The sequence below is a fragment of the Stegastes partitus genome, unplaced genomic scaffold, assembly GCF_000690725.1.
Source record: "Stegastes partitus isolate 25-593 unplaced genomic scaffold, Stegastes_partitus-1.0.2 Scaffold1249, whole genome shotgun sequence".
Lineage (NCBI taxonomy): Eukaryota > Metazoa > Chordata > Actinopteri > Pomacentridae > Stegastes > Stegastes partitus.
In genome coordinates, this window is record NW_007578980.1 from 97,257 (window position 1) to 117,246 (window position 19,990).

Here is a 19,990-nt window from a genome sequence, read left to right on the forward strand (position 1 = left end):
AACTCCACTTACTAGTGCAGTTATTTTGGCAAACAAAACGAGCTCAACCTTTTGCAGGTAATTACATGTCAAGACAGATTCTTTTATGGCTATACCAAGATAAATGTTGAAATGTGATAGCTGCCAAGTTGTCGAGCATGCAGAGTCTAGCACGACAGAATGAACTCAGGGTTGTAATTGAGTAATGTTCTTGTGACAGTAAAGACAGGAGAACCCACCTTACACTTAAAACTACAGTCATCAGGATTTGGTTTGTTTGAGCATGTTGGACCGACTCCTTTCTGTGTCTGCATTTAGCTTTCTATAATCAGAGTAAACGTTTTTCTTTTTTTTTTTTGCCCCCACTTGGTTTCTGTTTTTAAACTTTAAATGCCTGATGATTTTTGGGTTGGACAGATCAAGATGCAAGAAAGTGAAATCTGATCATTGCTAATGTTGCTCACAAAAAAGCTCATAGGATGATTGGATGTGATGGTGTAACGATAGATGTGTTGTGATTTTTAGGAAATGTGTGTACCAATAGCTTCATTTGGGTGATTAAAACAGCTGGAGATGGATGACATAGTTTTCACGTATGCAATGGCTTTGACCTTTAGGCCTGTTAAGCTGTTCATTTGTTCTTCTCAAACATCAATGTATGTTAAGATGGATTATTTTTGCCTAATCACACCTAGATGATTGAAGACTAAAGAGTGCTGTCTAAATATTGTTTATCAGGGATGCAGAAAAGTCTGAGATCAGACTTTGACATGGCATATGAAAGAGGAAGGATTTCCGTCTCTGCAGAAGATGGCAACACTCCTCCTACCTTTACTCGGGTCAGTATACTGCAGAGTCTCGGCACACGTGAGATAAGGCTTTATTGGTTCCCAGACATAAAACCAGGTAACTGCATGAGCAACTACAATGTCATTAGTGAACAAAGAATAAAGGTTACTCCACATGGTGTGAATAACCGTGAAGTAATATAAATAACTTAACAATATTTGAAGTTAAGTTTGACTCCGTGTATGATATTATCTGACACTTTCCAAAGAATAATCCATTTTCTGTGATGATTTCTAGTTTTTAGTCGGTGCAGATTTCTTGTTTAAACAGGATGTTTTACTATTTCAGAATGAATGATTATGTGTGTAATTACAGTCCGTATCCCAGGACCAGCGTGAGAGGAGAGTGACAGTAGATGAAGTTCCATCAGGGATCTATCTTTATCCAGAGGAAGAGCCAGCCGTGGATAATATTTTTACACCTGTAACCAGTCGATCCAGCGCTGCTCTGTTCGAAGAAGCTCAGAAAGAGGTTCTCAAACTCATGAGGATTGAGGTTTGTTTGTTGTGCATTTGCTATTTAGTTACTTAGACGGTCTCTACACATGACATCACCACCATTACTAGCTGCAGCGATTTTACCGGATGCATTTTGTTGTGATAAAATGGTGTTACCAAATGAGTTTGCATGTGGTTGCATTAGAAAATCCAGAGTTGACATTGAGGCTGTGTAGCAAGAAGTAAATTCTCAAGACTTCTGTCCTACATCTGTGGTGGGAAGTTGTATCCATTTATTTGATGCAACATGCTGTAAACCCTCTCTCTGTGCTTCTGGGTTGGTATTGCTCCACTTAATCTTTCAAAATATGACTTTACTATAACTACATCATAGTGTGATAGATGAAGTAAATGTTACAGAATTGTTTGCAGCAACGGACAATGAAAGCACTTCATTCACATTACGTTCTGTATGCTACTTCACCATACTTACTGCTTGATTTGATATTTTTTTTACTTTTTCTCTTTCCTTCTCCAATCCAGGACCCAACCTTGTTAAACGGGAGAGTGACTCTGCATCATGCAAAGGCTGGAGCTGTCTTAGCAAGACAGGGAGACCAGGTACTTTACACAAGACATACTGGATCTGTTTTTTCAAGTCTTGCAAAGGACTGATCTGTCTCCCTCAAGCTGTATTAGTAATGCAGTAGCAAGAGTAGTAGTCAAACATAATAAATATAGAAACTCAATCATTGCAACAAAAAGATCTAATGTTTGAGATAACTCAGCAACGTTTCTGCTTTCTCTCTCTTCCCATTTTCACTTCTTCAGGACGTGAGTCTGCACTTTGTTCTGTCTGGTTGTCTGCACGTCTACCAGCGGATGATCAACAAGCAGGAAGCCGTCTGTTTGTTTGTAACCCACCCGGGAGAGATGGTGGGTCAACTCGCTGTGCTCACTGGAGAGCCCCTCATTTTTACCATCAAGGCTGTTCGAGACTGTACTTACCTGAAGATCTCAAAGTCAGATTTCTATGAGTGAGTCGTTCAGCTTTGCTGTTGGCAAATATTATTGTGCAAAACATGCAAATTATGAAAATTATAGACACACTGATACATTACCAGTGGCCAGTTCTAACCTACAATTCTTACATGCCTTCATTCAATCAGGGCAGACATGTTGTTGAATTTCAAATAGAAACCTTTAGCATTGCGAGAATCTTTCAGTTTTGCTGCATTTATTCACTTTGAACATATCTCAGGGTGGAATAAGTCAATATTTGTTATCTCTGTGACTGTTCTGTGTGCTGCCCCCTGCAGGATCATGAGGGAGCAACCCAGTGTGGTGCTGAGTGCGGCCCATACGGTGGCCATCCGCATGTCTCCTTTTGTCAGGCAGATGGACTTTGCTATTGACTGGATGGCTGTAGAAGCTGGCAGAGCCCTCTACAGGTACTCTGCTCTCAGCTTTTCCTTAAACAGACATATTTAAGAAGTATTTAGTTTCTATGTGCAAACGATGTTTGATCACAGACCTGTTTTAACATCAACAATCTTGTCCATTTGTTCAGATTATTAATTTACAATTAATTTGTAATGGTGACTGTAAATTGTTTTGTTTTTTTCTTGACATCTGCAGACAGGATGACCAGTCAGACTGCACCTACATTGTTCTGAATGGTCGCCTGCGTTCAGTCATTCGCAAGGCAAATGGAAAGAAAGAACTGGTGGGGGAATATGGAAGAGGAGACCTCATTGGCGTGGTGAGGAAAAGTCAAAGTCTAATTCTGCCTTTAATTTAATAGTAATTGTATTCAAAAGTCTGTTTTGTCAAGATTTAGTATGGGGGGTAGTGTAGTGTAGCAGTAGTAAACAAAAAGAACGCTTGTAATGCATCATGAGTGCAATATTTTACATCAGGACAGGGTCAGGTGTCGTTTTATAAATGAACAATATTTAAAACGGACATGTTCTTTCACATATTTTTGCCCAGTTTTGAGTGACTGAAAAGCCCAATCATGTTGGTTTAAGTGTTGACAGCAGTTTATTATTATTACGAACTTGCTGTGGCTAAAGCTATTTAGTTTTAACATGTATGATTTCCTGCTTTCCGCGTTAGGTGGAGGCCTTGACCAGGCAGCCAAGAGCCACCACCGTCCATGCTGTGAGAGACACAGAGCTGGTTAAACTGCCTGAAGGAACACTCAACAACATCAAAAGACGATATCCACAGGTACGTGAACTTGTTGATTAAACCTGGTCGCAATACTTGGTACTGTGTACTACTATTCTGTATCAATTTCTGTGTTTAGGTGGTGACAAGGCTGATCCACTTGTTAGGACAGAAGATTCTTGGTAACCTTCAGCAGGGTCGTGGGCCATTCTCAGGTAAGATGGCGATGAGGTGTCTAACTGCACACGAACATACCTGTTGCCCCTGTCTTTCTTCCTCCACCCTTAAGCTCTTCTCACATGCTCCCGTCTCACATTGTGTTTCTGTCTTCCAGGATCAGCCTTCAGTCTGCCCAGTATGGCAACAAGTGCAGATGTCACCAACCCTGCCAGCAACCTCTCCACTGTGGCTGTGCTGCCCGTCTGTGATGAAGTGCCGATCAACGCGTTCAACCTGGAGCTCAGCCATGCCCTCAGTGCCATTGGTAGACATGCTGACTTTCTATATGTTCAAAACAACCTTTTGTGTGGGATTGTTGAATTTGTATGTAATTCAGCATGTTTAAGTAAAGCAGATTGTAAGACACATGAATGTTGTATCCTGTTTATTGTTTTCATACTGTTTAAACTGCCTCTGTTTGACACTTGTAGGGCCCACTCTGCTATTAACCAGTGACATAATCAGAGAGCGACTCGGTGCTTCTGCTTTGGACAGGTCAGTCTGATAATGAAAGAGTTATCTCAGTCAAAACTTGTCGTCATCATCACAAAAACCAGCTATAATCATTTTTTCTTTATCTACGGCATTCTTTTTTTTTTACCATTTGGGTTGAACTGATGACATAGGTTGTGAATTGTGCTTTAAAAATGAAATTGAATTGAACTGAGTTAACTGTACTTACTATATCACATTTTCCCCCCTATCATTATAGCCTTTTCTGTGTTATACAATTGTTGGTCTGTTGTTTTGTTGTTTTTGTTTAAATTAATTATTACCCTCCCAGTCACTCTCTCTGTCTGTTAGGATGAATTAAAGTGCTGTTCCTCACCTCTGTCTTTCTTCTCTGTCCATCAGTATACATGAGTATCGTCTCTCCGGCTGGCTGGCCCAGCAGGAGGACATCAATCGTATTGTCCTGTACCAGACTGACAACAGCATGACCCCATGGACACAGCGCTGCATCCGCCAGGCTGACTGCATTCTCATTGTTGGCCTGGGTGACCAGGAACCTACGCTGGGAGAAGTATGTGCCTGTGCAGGCGAGGAATTGGGAAGGGAAGAATGTAATGGTAGCACTTTCACTCTAACTCTCTTCCCACTCCTTTCTTGCCATCCAGCTGGAACAGATGCTGGAAAACACAGCGGTCCGGGCTCTGAAGCAGCTGGTTCTTCTGCACAAAGAGGATGGACCAGGCCCCTCAAGGACGGTCGAGTGGCTCAACATGCGGAGCTGGTGCTCAGGGCATCTCCACCTCAAGTGTCCCCGCAGGGTCTTCTCCAGACGCAGTCCCAGCAAACTGGTGTGAAGCAAACTTTTACAGAATTGCTGTCCATTTTTTGTCACTTTTCTATCACTACATAATACGGTTTTCATTTTGATGTTTGTGCAGAGGGAGGTTTATGAGAAGGTGTTTGAGAAAACAGCAGACAGACACAGTGATTTCTCTCGGCTGGCCCGAGTCCTGACTGGAAACAGCATCGCCCTTGTGCTGGGAGGAGGCGGAGCTAGGTGAGCAGAGTCACTGAGATCTAAGACACAATGAGATGTCAAACAATCTAAGCCACCCAAAGCTGCCTTTTACTTTACCTTTGTGTGTGGTACTGCGGTAAAGAAGTTCTCTGTTGAAATTACACCTTTTTGTGCCCTGAATGCACAAAGTAGAGCAGCATTAGGAAAATGTGTCCATGTCCTCTGTTTTAATTTGTACTGTTTAGATTCTAATGTTGAAATACATTTGCCATCTTGTAGATCTGCCTGTTGTTAAACATATTTGCTTTTCCTCACGCAGAGGTTGTTCACATGTGGGTGTGATAAAAGCTATGGAGGAAGCAGGGATTCCTATTGACATAGTGGGTGGGACCTCGATTGGTTCATTCATTGGTGCACTGTATGCTGAGGAGAGGAGTGCCGTCCGAACCAAACAGAGAGCCAGAGAGTGGTCCAAGGTACAGTACATATCTGTACTGTTATCAAGTAATTTATCTGCATGTCAGAACAAGTTTGCTCCAAAGTGTTTTTCAAAATAACGCCGTGATAAGAAACAAAAAACTCAAACAAAAATAGGCAATTAATTGACGTCTGACTTCTCTATATTTTGTTGTTTAACAGGCAATGAATTCGGTGTTTAAAACAGTCCTGGACCTCACCTACCCCATTACCTCCATGTTCTCTGGTTCTGCCTTCAACACCAGCATCTATAAAGTGTTCCAGGACAAGCAAGCTGAGGTGAGAGAATGTGGTACAAAATATATATTTTTTTCCACTGCAGTATGCTCTGAGGGAAGACATGAGGGTCGTGTTTTAAAATTGAGAAAATACTGATGAAGTTTATGACACTGAAAAACTTTGTGTCGCCCAGGACCTGTGGCTGCCATACTTCAATGTCACCACTGACATCACAGCCTCAGCCATGCGTGTGCACCAGGATGGTGAGTGACAGCTGATCTAACTACAGGGGCCACCAGCCCTCCCTGCTGCTATTACTGTTTTATTGGTTAGATGTTTTTTTAAAGCATTAGAAAAGCTCAGGGCAGCACCTTTATATGTTACAGCCCTTTTATATACAGTACATTTACTTGATAGTGCACATACTTACACATAGACAAGAAAGGGAATGAGCGATTGCTTAGGTCTTTCTCAACACTTAACACAATTTAATCCAATTACACTGCCCTGAATGATGGAGAACTAATGTGTGAAATTGGCACTGACATCAGTATGTTTCAAATGTGATTAAACAGTGAGTTGTGCTTGCAGCAGTCAGAAGTAAAATGGCACAGTGACTAAAGCTATTACCTAAGTGAGTATATTGGCACATTGTTGACCTCAATCAGCTCTTAGAAGCTACTTCCAGCACTATAATATGTCTTTTTCTTTCACAACAGGTCTATGAATTCTATATTATTAGGCATGACCTGCAGCAGTACACACAAATCTAATTGGCTTATGTGTCATGTAGAGTAGCTGGACTGCATGTCCTTAGAAGATGTGCGTTTGTTTAATAGTGTCCACGTCAGCTGGAGGACACTTACTTAAAAAAATAATATCAGCAAGAGCATTACATTGAAGCCGTCATAGTCCAAATTGCATTTTAGCTATTTTGCCTGCACAAACAATGCCAGTTTTATTCTAGTTTGGAGCATGCTACAGCCAAGTGCTTAGAAAGGACATTTCACGAAATATGTGCAAAAGAGAACACTTAAATTTCTATGCCTGTGTTTGTATTTACTGAAAATGTGTTCTGTGTCGACTGCCATAAAAAATGCGCCATCACTAACATTAGCTGAAGTAGTTCAGCTCAGTAGTGCCCCCATCCATAAGCCCCACAAATCCAGTGCTCCGTTTTCTGTGCCATATACAATCAATGTAATGCTAACTTGTGATTTCCAGCATTGTACATCGAATTAAGACAGTGCTAGCTTCACTGCAAAATCAGTGTTTCAAATTGTTATAATGTGGGCTGATTGCTGGATTTGAGGAGTTTATGGGTTTTCAGGCCTGAGTTCTGCAGGGAAACACTGAACGCTTATGTTTGCATCTTGGCATGTGTATGAACTAACCGCTGGAGCAAAGCCTTTTCCTCTCTCAGTTCCATTCTTTCCAATCATCTGCCTCTTTTACTTTAAAGGCACTGAGTTCTTTCTTTCTTTCTTTCTTTCTTTCTTTCTTTCTTTCTTTCTTTCTTTCTTTCTTTCTTTCAACATCTGGGTTTTCTTTTCTGCCTCTACCGCACTCCTCGTTTTCTTTACTCTGAACTTCATCATTTTGCTAAATTGATAAAAGCTTTTTCATTGTTTTGTCTCCATCACATTTGCGTCTAAAACTCCCAGATTATGCCCTAGACGTAACCTTTATGTCGGATCTGTCCTGGACATATATAGACATCACAGAGATGTTCAGTAGGCAAGATAACCCGTGTAGCCGCTGACCCCCCAAAATGCTGAATCCCCTCCTATGTCCATGTGAACATGTAGGATCCAGAACACTTCACCTTGCCTTTTCACCCCCTTGCCCTTTAATGACATCCCATGTTGCTTCCCTCACTCCTTAGCCTCCATTCTGTGCTTTCTGTAGTTTTCTGGTTTGCTTTTGTTAAACATTTCTAGTCTGTTGTTATCCTGTATATGTCACTTTGACTCCAGTCACTGAAAGGAAATAGTAAATTGAAGGACGTGTTGATTGATGTGAGGCACAGAGTGTCATGGGTTTGTATTTTTTTCCTTTGCTTTTGTCCAGTGAGAAAGACTGCCAAGACTCAGATTTGATACTTGTCTGAAACTTAAATTGCAAATCTTTTATGTAAAATTTGATTTATGTAGAAGTTTTCTCCTCATTTTACAGTTTGGAGAATTTAGTCAAAGGCCCACCAGTATTAAAGTGTGATGGTCCTGTCTAGCTCTCTCTCTCTGTCCCTCTCTCTATCTATATATATATATCTGTTTCTGTCTCAAACTTTCTCCCTCTTTCTGCCTCACTTCCACTTCTTCTCTCTCTGCTCATCTTTCTCCCACCTTGCTCGTCTAACAACGCTAATACTGTTTTTTAACATGATTAATCAACACATCAAACCAACAGCATTACTGGTTTTAGGCAAATTTGCATATATATATGTCATTGTAGTTTATTCTCATCTACAACCACAAGCTTTGGTGTTATTTAGCCTAAACTGTATTGTTTCTAGCAGCCATTTTACTGCATTGATAATTATTGTTTACTGAACAAAGCCTGTGTGTCCAAGCTTCCCAAAGGTTAATTTAATTCAATTGTGGAGCAGAACTGTAGTATGTTTTTATATGAAATTGGCTCCATATTAGAATGTACAACCTTTAGAAAACCACAGGCATAAGAGGGTAATTTTGTTGAGGTTTCTCTCTGTTTTGCTCCTCGCAGCTTCTTGCATTCTCTCCTTCACTACATTGCAGGCATTTCTTTCTCTGTCTTCCTCTTCCTCCTTATTGTTCTCTTTTTCTGCGTTCTTCTCTGTGTCTATCTCTGTCCTTCTCATTCTCTTTCCATCTGTGATGTGGAGTCCGGCCCATATTTGATGTGTTCCTCCTTCTCCATCTCCATTTCCCGACAGGTTGCGTCTGGCGCTATGTTAGAGCCAGCGCCTCCTACACCCCCTATTTACCTCCCCTGTGCGACCCCAAGGATGGCCACTTGCTTGTGGATGGTTGCTATGTTAACAATGTCCCAGGTCAGATTTTAAACACCCGCTCACCAAAAACCTCGTCCCCCATCCCTAAGTTGACAATCAACCACTTGACTACCCTCCACTTCTGTCGAGTCCCTTCCAAGTTCTTACTCGTAACTAACCCCACCTTGACCAGCTGGACATTGGGAGCCCATGGTTTGGAAGGAAAGACTAAATCCAACATATATCTTAAGATTGATCAGCGCCTCATATTTTACTAAATAATCACCAAAAGTACATCTTATTCTGTCTCCCATTGGCTTTTATTTTTTCACCCACACAACACACTTTCTCCAGTTGGCTTGGTGCCATCTGTTAATAAAACCCACTGACCTTCACTTTTATCCTTGGATGGGAGGTTTTGCCCCTGCATGTTTGGGCATTTATAGGTCAGAAAGAGATGCATGATCATCCAGCTTCTTCTGGCCTCACGTATTTGCTAAAATCTTCCCCTCCCCTCTTAAAGTTCTGGATGTGGATTGTGAACACAGATGTCGAATGAATGAATAGTTTGGATGTAGCTGGATTTTCAGGTGTAGAGAACGGACAGCGCTGTATGGTTTGATTGAAGGAGAGCTAATAGTGTTGAAGGTGATATTTGTGTTTCACTGGAGATTGTGAAGGGCTGCGCCATGTCAATATCACATCCGTCTGCTGTCGCTGCGGTTCACTGTGCCCATCAGTGGGCCTAAATGCGTGTGTCCTGTGCAACTTATTCCCACGAGGGCGTCCTGCTTCTGTTTCATTTCAGTCATCTCTACCTCCAGGAACATGTTCAGTCTCTCCCACCCAGCTCCTGTCCTCTCCCCTGGCTTTGCTTGCTTTTATGTGCATGCCAGTGTTAAATACAGTGAGCCTACCAATACATTTTTGAAAAAAATATAAATATACATTGATGCATGTATTGCTTTTTATTTTGAGAATATGTGTTCTGGATCCTACTGAATAAAGCCCTTTAAGCTACAGTAAATCTAGAACGAAGGAATGGAAAGCTGTAGGTGGTAGATTTTGTAAAGTCACGCTTCAATAAGATGATTCTGCCTCAGTATTCACATATACTCCATGCACAGTTGCACCCCTCGCTTTTCTCTGCGGTGCTCCTTATCCTTCCAACCCATGCAGCGCCCGGCCTGCTCCTGTCCCCTGCTGGCACCGAGCGGTACTGCAGGACATGGGTAGGCTGGTTGCTTCCCTGCCATGTTCATGGTGAAAGATCTCCAAACACTGTCACATCAGCATCAGCTGGGCAATAAAAGTAGGTCTATTTACACGACTGTTTTCTCGTACTTCAGACCACTTAATAATGATTGGATTTTGATATCTCCGTGCATTTTGCAGTATCATAAAAAAAAATGGAACAAATCCACATAAACACATGCAGCAAAGAGCTGTTGTTGAGACATAGTTTGGAGATTTAAAACAACTTTGGTTCTCTGTGATGGTTGCCATTTACTTTTTTACCTTCCGCACGCTGGGTTTCTGTGCAAGGTAATGAGGTTAGCAGTGGGGCACAACAGAGTCTAAAGGTGAGCAGAACTACAGTCCTACTCTTTGCAGGGATCGGCAGCCTTCTTCTGTCCGACCTCCCTCTGATGTTTGGATTGCGGTCTGTGTCGACACTAATCTGAAACGTATAGCGAACATTATTGAGATGTTATTCCCCGCCCTCCTTCCTCCCTCCTCCTCCCTCCTTCCCTCCCTGGTGTGCCAGGCTCTCTGTGGCGCTATGTACGGGCGAGCATGACCCTCTCGGGGTACCTGCCGCCTCTCTGCGACCCCAAAGATGGCAACTTGCTAATGGACGGTGGCTACATCAACAACCTGCCAGGCAAGTACAGGTGGTAACCCCCCCCATCCCAAACCCCACCCCACCCTTCTCCAACCGCATCCCACCCCCACCTGCCAATCAACACACTGTGCAGTCCAACCCAACTCCTGACTCCCAGAGGAGGTGGAAGGTGGAGTGATGGATGGGGATGCTTTGTGAGGGAGGGTTTAATCAAGTTAGTAATGTTTAGAGGCTGGGTAAGTAGGTAGATGTGGGCTTATTGCTTTTGGAGGGAAGTCCTGTGGTAGTGCTGAGTTTTCCCCATCTGAATATTAAGCCATTCTGAATCGATCATTAATCCATCACATGAGATAAATTAAATCAAAAACTCAAAAGAGAGCAAAAAACAAAAAACTGTTCTGGATTACTAGATGGGAAAAAGCCAGCATTTAGAGTTATACTGAGAGTGGTTCAACTGTATATAAAGTTAAGGTTATTGCTCAAATTAAGAACTGAACTGTCTGCTTGTATTCGTGTGTCAAACAGCCTGGTGTCAGATAAATATTGAATTAAAATTGGCGGAGGGGTTGCCACAAGCATAGCATTTGGGGGGAAAAACAATTTCGCTTCTGGCATTAAAACTTTACTGTCATTCTGCATTTTTTATTATTCCATACGACACCAGTCTGTTTTAATCTGAATCCTCTTGTGTTGTAGCTCTTTTTTGTAGGGCTGGGCGATAAGTATTATTTGTCACTGGAATCACACCTTTGTAATATGATCATATCCTCTTATCATTCTACAAACTGATTACTTCAGTCAAGTTGTATTTTAAAATACAAAGCTAACTATTGAAGTTTGCTTTTTACAAGTGTGAATAAGTTGCCCTCATGTAAAGCATAATGGTGGAACACTATTAGCTCCAGTGTGATTTGGCTTACGTTTGAAGTATTGTTCAATATATCTAAACCATGTAAAGTCCATATCCTCATTTATACTGTGATACTGGTGTCAGCTTTATCGCCTCGCCCCACATTTGTAATTCTCATTCTTAAGCTTAATGTTAAAATCAATATTTCCCTGTCTTTCAATCAGAGGATAAACAGTGGTGTGTGTTCAGACTGAGGGGAGGAACTGTTTCACTGCATGAAAGCATTTAAAACTGCACCAGATCAAATGTACACATTCCTGTAAAGTTCAGGCAAAGTAAAACTTAAGTAAGACCAAAGCAGTTTTTAGCTTTCACCGTGTTTTTTGCAGATGAAACCTCCCCTGAGTCTGCGTCTGTGTTGTTATGATAAAGAATATACTGTGTATTGATGTAGCAGCCACATTACACAAATCTCCAGACTGGCCTATTGCGATGCTCTATTTGGGATGGAAATTATGTCTCAATGTGTCCCAGGCGATTCTCTTTTCTGAGGTTTGTGAAATATGGTGCTTTGTAGGCCCAAAGATTGATCCAGCTGAAGGGAGCCTTGTAAAATCATCATCCTTTATTTCTGAATTTTATTACACTGCCTTCTCCCCAAAGAGTCTGTGCTCAATCAGCTGCTTTCCATAGTTGTTCTTGGCGCACTGGATCAGTTCTTCGGCCTTGTGGGATGTCTTCCTGTTCTTGTCTTTGAATAGGCTCAACACCACAAAAAAATGCTCGCTGCCACAAGGCTTTTTTAAACGCTAACAAGTCGATGAGAAGGGTCATGACTTCAGGCCATGTGTTGGTTGTGCCAGGAAAGTATACAGTTTTCTTTTTCAAAATTGCACCGTTTTTTTGTCACTAATTGGCCATAAATGCTTTGGATTATATCTAACAGCTAACAAAAACTGATGTGTTTTTTTGTGGTGTAAGTCTGTTGGAACATTGTGCGCTCCTACAATGAAGGCTTAAAGAAACTGAGATCAACCTGAAACAACACAGGATTCATTGTCTTATCGTCTCTGCTCCTGGATTTTGTCGTGTTGTGTTTGTGTACGTCTGTGTGATTGTGTGCATGTGGGTGAACACTGGTGTACCAACAGCGGACATTGCAAGGAACATGGGTGCCAGAACAGTCATCGCCATCGACGTGGGTAGCCAAGATGAGACTGACCTCTGTAACTATGGCGACTGCCTGTCTGGCTGGTGGTTACTGTGGAAACGGATCAATCCCTGGGCAGAGAAAGTGAAGGTACAGTTAGAGCTGGCAGCACAAAGCGCTGGTAACTATTCATGAGTCAGCAGCTTAAAATTTATTAAAGTACGCCTACGTTTTTATTTTATCTGATGAATATGTGGCATCAATGATACTGCTATAGGATCAGTAGGATTAAAGAATTTCTTGTGTTAATTGTGAATTATAGTGGCCAGTGGTTGAAATACAATGCTTCTGCAGGTTCCAGACATGGCAGAGATCCAGTCACGGTTGGCCTACGTGTCTTGTGTGCGGCAGTTGGAGGTGGTGAAGAAGAGCGCCTACTGCGAGTACATCAGACCTCCCATCGACCGTTTCAAAACCATGGACTTTGGCAAGTTTGATGAGATCTATGTAAGTCAACTGCTGAACGTGGCTTGTTTTTAGTTTTTTAGAAATATGGTTTATTACATGAGCAAGAAGTGTGTCTCTCAAATCCCCTACGATTAAATGTAATGTGGCTGCTGATCAAGAATTACATGAAGGGGATTTCTTTAACGTAGGGGATCACTGCACAAGTCAGATCTCCTGCATCTCCACAGAGGGATGATAGTCCTCACTAGTGGGCTTCTTTCCTTTGCACTGTTTTGTATTGGCCTGGTAAATTATCAGGACCAATATTAGGCATTTTTTCCGATTATTAGTAGAATTTTTATTATTGACTGCAAAATTAAATGCACTACTTTAGGTCAGATGCAGCTTCTTCTCTCTTTCGGTAGTCACTCTGTGGTCTCAGAGATGTCTTTCTAGCAGGAACACAACTCGCAAAAACTGAACAATAAGCACGAACCATTGCCACAAACCAGGAAGTGTACTGCTTTCACAGTGACTAAGGCAAGGGGATAAGTTAGGAGGCAGATACAGATGACCCTGTGGCAGCTTCAGTTAGCAAATCAAAGTTATTCAATGAAAAAACAGCTTAAGATGCCGCACCCTGCATAGAAATGGAGGAATTGACTCTTGCACTCTTTGAAGTAAAGTCGTAAATTTGCTATTTCATTCATGGCCGTCGAGAGACAAGATAAAATGATTAAGATAACCCTTCAGAAGTATAAAATCTTGTCTCATAGTGTTATCAACTCCTGTTCAGTTTGTTAGTGGCTGATAGCAGCATACTGTGTTCATCGATATTTTTTTTTAACATTGTATGTTGGTCTAGATGCTTAGTAAGAACAATAACAACCACTCCCAGTAGATATGCATTCATATGTTTCACTGTCCACTGCTGCTGCGACCTTGAGCTGTGTTGCACTTCATATTAACAAAATCCAACAAATCGGCTCCCTCTCTTTGTCCATTTGTTTGTTAAATTGATTTCATCATTTCCAGAAACAGTCAAGACCATGAGTTTATTTTTATTTTTTATTGATCTTTTCAGTGCATTTGATACAGTTACTCATTTTTTGCTTTTAAAAAGGCTCAACGGTTTTGTTTTTAAATGGTGCCAGAGTTGCCTCTTAAACAGACAGCTGTGTGTGATTCTCAGAAATGCAAAGTCAGAATCTGTCATGGTTTTCAGAGGTGTCCCACAGGGCTCAGTATTTGGGCCTCTGCTGTTCAAACTGTACATAGATGATATTGTTTCCTCTGTATCTCATTTTAGCATACTTCTTTAAGCTGACTATGCCATGTTCTACTGTAGTGTGGCTTGTGTACATTCTGCTGTAAATTTCCAACGGAGCTTCTTCTCCCAGTCACAAGTTGCACTCAGTAAGCATTAATTAGTTCCTTATGCAAAGACAAAACCAAACACATGATTTTCACCAGAGCCAAAAATGTTCCTACTGAAAATCTTGTCATCTCTGCTCTGAATAATACAATTATTAAAAGGGTTACAGAGTGCAAATATTTATTTGGATTGATGATAAGTTGACTTTTAAATATCATGTGTCCACCCCAGTGACAAAAAAAAAAAAAAAAAAGGTTTTGTTTACAGGAATAAATTATGTTTCCCATTGCACTGTAGGAAAATGCTGATTAAGGCTTCTTTTTTTTATCAGTTCTGTATTGTGGTGACATCTTCTACATGAATGTATCAGTAGCAGCTCTTAAGCCCTTGGATGCTGCTTATCACACTGCATGAAGATTTATTCCTGCTGATAATTATAATACTCATCACAGTGAGCTGTTTGCCGAGATTGGGTAACCCTCACTCAATCCATAAGACCTGATAGACACTGGGTTTTATTTATGTATTTATAAGACTCGTTTTGCTCGTTTATATTAGCTCTTTACTATCTTTTATTGTGGGCTCTTAATGAATATGCTCAAATAACTGGATTGTGCTGCAGGTGCTGGCTGTGTTTAGCAATCCTGGAAAATCTAGTTTGACTGACTACACTCCTGTAGCCTGGAATAATCTGCAGAACAATCTAAAAATTGATTAATTTTTATACTCTTAGCAATTGTAATTTTTAATTTCACCTTATTTTACTTCCAGCTGCTTTCGTTTTAGTTGATTCATATCTTTTTTTTTAAAAAAAAACAGAACTGTAATTAATGTTTTTGTTATTCTACTAACATTGCCTTATAGTATTGTATTGCTATCTAAATTACTATTATTACTAATTATTACTAATTACTATTTTATTTCTGTTCTATTCTTTTATTAGATTTCTCTGCTACACTGTGAATGAGGCTTTCATATCTCATTGTACTCAGAGTGTAAATAAAGGTTCATTGAATAAATGAATGAGAAATGTTGAGGCAAGATACATCAGATTCAGAGTTACAATCAGTTTTTCTACTCTGAATATACGTGCTGTTTACAAAAAAACTGTGTGCTTCTGTTAAAACTACGTTGTACTTCAGGATGTGGGCTTCCAGCACGGGAAGTTACTGTTCACCGGCTGGGCTCGAGGGGACATTATCGAGAACATGCTGAAGGACCACCGTTCCGCCGACTACAATGACAGCAAGAGAACTGACGTGAGGACACACTCGATAACCATAAATTTAATATGGTTGATGTATAACGTACATGTCAAAGTTATTACTGCATAATTCTAATAATTTCTTGCCTATTAGACCTGCACGTGTCCAGGAGCTGACTTCACTGACCTTGCAGAGATCGTATCCAGGATAGAGCCGGTCCAAAGCTACGTAGCGACAGAAGGTGAAGATCATTACTGTCAAGAAAGAATTCCTTATTCCCTAATGCTGGTCGGAATATGTTTTTCATTTCATTTTAAACCAATAATTTAGTTTTAAGGCAGTGCGTAAACTACTTAAGCACACAGCTTTCACATGTTACAGAGGTCTCAGCTACTCGATGTGCAGTTCCCCTTTGAGATCATGTCACATTAATCAGTGTAATAAATAAGGGGTTGTATCTTTCACCTGCTCTGTTTTATTGAAATACAGCAGGGGATGTTCCTGATATTTTATGGCTGCTATCTAAATTGGGTGGGTCAGTCACGCAATAAATTCTTTCTGTAATATCTCCCCTAAATCTTTCCACTCAGCCGAGGAGTCGGACTGTCTGACGGAGTACGAGGAAGACGGGATGGACACGGTGAGAGAGGAGGAAGGGGAGGAGGAGGAGTATGAGGCAGAGGATCCTGAGGACCACTCCCCTGGAGAGTGGGGACAGAATGGAGTCTTTCAGACTGTGAGTGCACACAAACACAAAGTTTTACAAAAAGAGTAAAGAGGATTTACTCCTAGAAATGTATTGTTTAAATAAATCCAAATGAAAACACCTGAACTAAGTCATGTATACCTGTCTTCCCTCTGTTTTGCCCAAACTGAAAGGCAAGCTCGAGTGAAATTTGAAATTAAGACAGCAAAAAAACAAAAACCTTATGTAGCTCATTTCTCTGCTCCATAGAGCGGCGGTCTCCAACCTTTTTGTACCAGGGACCGGTTTTACCCAAGAAAATGTTCTACGGACCGGCCATTGCACACATAACAAAAATAATAGTTTTTTCTATTAAAACGTTTCATAAACAAATAAAATTACTTGCTAAATATGTGTTTACGTTCCCACTTTCCAAAAAAGCTCTCTGGAGACTTTTGTTTTGTTGTTTTGTTTGTTTTATACATTTCGGCAGCAGTTAGATTGATGGCTTCCTTTAATAGCCGAAAATAAAAACTGACAGTCAAGTGCGGAAACGAACACAGACGGAAGTGACAGGAAGACGAGCTACTCATTTTTCAAAATAAAACACCCTGCAGACTGCGCTGGAAATAAAATGAAACACTAAAACGTTTTTATTCTTTCCCGGTGGTTGGGGACGGCTGCCATAGAGCATTAAAGTTGTCAAGAAATAATTACCACATAACTCTGCCTCCATCATGACAATGAACACACACAATAAAGTTTATATTGAGTCAGTTCAATATACACTCATCGATAATTACTAAAGCAACAAATATTTGCATTTGGTTGCCTTTTGACGTGCAATGACAATAAAGTTGAATCTAATATAATCTAATCTAAAAAGATATATTAATCCCCAGCTAAAGATAGACCGCAATTTTATTCTATTTATTTGAGAGATGACAAAGTGTATTAATTAAAATACACATAATGCAAATGTAGCACAAGTTACACAAAAGGTTCTTTTTCATAAGCAGTCCCTTTGCCTGATGTTGTTCTTAAGGCCACAATACAAAACTTCACAGGAGACTAAATGGTGTATTAATAATCTGTTTTACAGTTAACAATCAAATGGAACTGACAAAAACACGCTGCTACACTTCTGTCTTTATCACAGTCAATTTATTTATTATTCTGCGTAAATATGACGGCCTTTCTTGACAATCAAAAACTTTATTTTAATCATCAGTGGTATCTTTTATCTGTTAGATTCCAGTAGGGTACTAGACAAACACAGAATTCTTCTTGGCAACCTAAAAACAAAACTGTCTTCTGCAGGATGAAGAGAAATCTGTGAGGCAACGCAGGAAACTTACCAGTGACTCCAACACCTCCGAAGTGTCGGACTGCTGACAGAGGGCCACGGAGGAGTAGGACGATAAGGACAAGGGTCACGCTGTGGGTCCATAAACTGTCGAGGCTCGAGACGTGGACGTCACACTCAGCCCCTGCGACGACTGAAACTCTTGTTTTATTTCTGGAGAAACCGCTTTTCATCCTCTAAGCTGTTGAATTTTTTTTTTTGCATCAAGTGGCTTTCTCCGGATTTATACAGATAGGAACAGACTTTGAAGGTTTACGCCAACCAGAGTTTTCTCCCATCATCACTGACACATTGCCAGAGTCCCTCCCACAACAACAACAACAAAATAAAAAAAAAAAAAACAACACTATCAACTTGAAATTCAACAATTCAAATCACTTGCATGTCCCATCTGTGTCTCCGAATCTTTAAACGTCGGTACAGCCTCGCTGACGACATTACATGGTCTTCATTTGTTGTTCAGATGAGTGTGTGTTTGTTACCCGTGTGTCAGGATGACTGGTACAGATGAGCAAAACTGTGATTTTATTATTTTTTTTAATTGTAGCATGACACTGAAAGAAAATTCACAGACAGAAGAACTGTAGTTACTAAAAGTCGTGTAGGTTTAGCATAGATGTTGGGTAGGGGAAGGTATAGAAAGAGGGCATGGTTGTATAAACACCAAAGTAGATTTCTGTTGACTGAACTAGAGGTTGGACCAGAAAGCAGGACGAGGATGGACTGAAATGAGGAAAGAGGAAAAGACATGCATGTTAGCTGCAGAAAGTTGAAAATACATGGAGACGAAAACGTGCAGACGAGGACGGAGATGGATCAGTGAGCATAGTGTTATTTTAATTTAATTTATTTATAATTCACGCACAATAAACTAGAGTGAACTGGATGCACTGTAGGCAGACTAAACCTAATAGAAGACGGTCGTTAGGGATGAATGAGATTATCGCAGTGAGTGGATGTCACTGTGGCTGTGTGCTTGAATTGTTGTTTTTTTTTTTTTTTTGTAGTTTGTTTTTGAAATGATGCCAGATAATTACGATGCCTTTTCAACTACTGTTCAACCCGCTCAGAGTGGACATGACTGTGGTGCGATCACTCAACCGACACTACACAACACAGGAGTTTGTGCTCGCCTCTGCTTGCACAAGGTCACGCGTACAGTACTCAGGGTTCCTGCGTATAACTTGACATTGCAACAAAAACAACAACAAAAAACAACATCCTCTGCTGGTATGTATGAGAGCGTATCTCAGACTGTAGTCTCCAAAACCAACACATTATTGTGGAGAAGTGATTTTGATAGCACGCAGAAATCCTGAGTAAACCTGAACCTCCAACGGGCGGATATTCACCTCGTCTAACACTTAGCTCACATGGACCTCTTGTATAAATTGTAACAAGATTATATTATAATATACACAATGTTAATATTCATATATGTATATGAGGTGGAAATTTGTAAGTTGATGCTTTGCTGCAAAAACAAGGGAACCTAATCAAAAAAAAAAAAAAAAAAAAAGGGTTGTTCGCTTAACATCAATTATGTTGTAATGGACAGTTGCCAGACTTGCTTTTTTTTTATTTATACATATTAACAAATGGCTTTTTAAATTGGGAACGAAGGGGGGTGGTGTCTTATTTTACTTAACCCGGCTTTAGCTGTTTTGCACTGAAATATTTGAAGTATTCCTTGCTCAGAAGATGTTTGGTTTAACATTTGCCATCCACCTTGATATGCCAAGGGAATCTAAAAGAATAAAAAGAGGTTATAATTTAATATGCATATTGGTAAATAAACGTAATATGCATCCACTTATGTCTAACTAGATTTTTTGTTCTCTCTTAAACTGTTGAATGCATGTGATAGGATTCGTTGTTGAAGATGTCAGATACACTCATTTATCTTGAGGTGCATCTGTTTATGTTTGTTTTTTCAGACAGGTAAGTCCTTCTCACTGTGAGATAAACTCCTGTTCCCACGCTAACAGTAAACACTATTAGATATCAGTGCCCAGCAGGAAAAAAAAAAAAAAACATTGAATAGGTGACTATGTTCTGTAGAGGTTTAAAGTACTTATGATAATGTTTGCCTGCTTTAAAACATCCACAGGTGAGCTGGATGGGACCAGTCGTGCTCAAGAACACTTGTGTGCAGGTGAGTCCCTACCTGTAAATCCTAATTCTAAAAATTGATTGATTGATCTGTCTGTCTTCATAGATCTAACACTCAGTAGTGAATGAGTAGTTATTGCAGAATCTTCTATAGATACAG

The 19,990-nt window shown here is 40.4% G+C and overlaps 1 protein-coding gene across 1 annotated transcript in view; it reads left to right on the forward strand.

Moving 5' to 3' along the window:
• Positions 1-19,530, forward strand: part of pnpla6 (patatin-like phospholipase domain containing 6) — a 32,338-nt gene extending 12,808 nt beyond the window's left edge. The window contains exons 14-36 of the mRNA XM_008297800.1: positions 718-818; positions 1,144-1,323; positions 1,809-1,886; positions 2,097-2,302; positions 2,585-2,716; positions 2,904-3,027; positions 3,384-3,497; positions 3,577-3,652; positions 3,772-3,921; positions 4,088-4,151; positions 4,512-4,680; positions 4,775-4,957; positions 5,048-5,166; positions 5,447-5,603; positions 5,767-5,883; positions 6,017-6,086; positions 10,563-10,679; positions 12,642-12,790; positions 12,995-13,147; positions 15,605-15,721; positions 15,821-15,908; positions 16,258-16,403; positions 17,673-19,530. Of these exons, the coding sequence (XP_008296022.1) occupies positions 718-818; positions 1,144-1,323; positions 1,809-1,886; positions 2,097-2,302; positions 2,585-2,716; positions 2,904-3,027; positions 3,384-3,497; positions 3,577-3,652; positions 3,772-3,921; positions 4,088-4,151; positions 4,512-4,680; positions 4,775-4,957; positions 5,048-5,166; positions 5,447-5,603; positions 5,767-5,883; positions 6,017-6,086; positions 10,563-10,679; positions 12,642-12,790; positions 12,995-13,147; positions 15,605-15,721; positions 15,821-15,908; positions 16,258-16,403; positions 17,673-17,747 (2,885 nt within the window). The 3' untranslated portion in view covers positions 17,748-19,530. The remainder of the gene's footprint in view (positions 1-717; positions 819-1,143; positions 1,324-1,808; positions 1,887-2,096; positions 2,303-2,584; positions 2,717-2,903; positions 3,028-3,383; positions 3,498-3,576; positions 3,653-3,771; positions 3,922-4,087; positions 4,152-4,511; positions 4,681-4,774; positions 4,958-5,047; positions 5,167-5,446; positions 5,604-5,766; positions 5,884-6,016; positions 6,087-10,562; positions 10,680-12,641; positions 12,791-12,994; positions 13,148-15,604; positions 15,722-15,820; positions 15,909-16,257; positions 16,404-17,672) is intronic.
• The last annotated feature ends 460 nt before the right edge of the window (positions 19,531-19,990 follow it).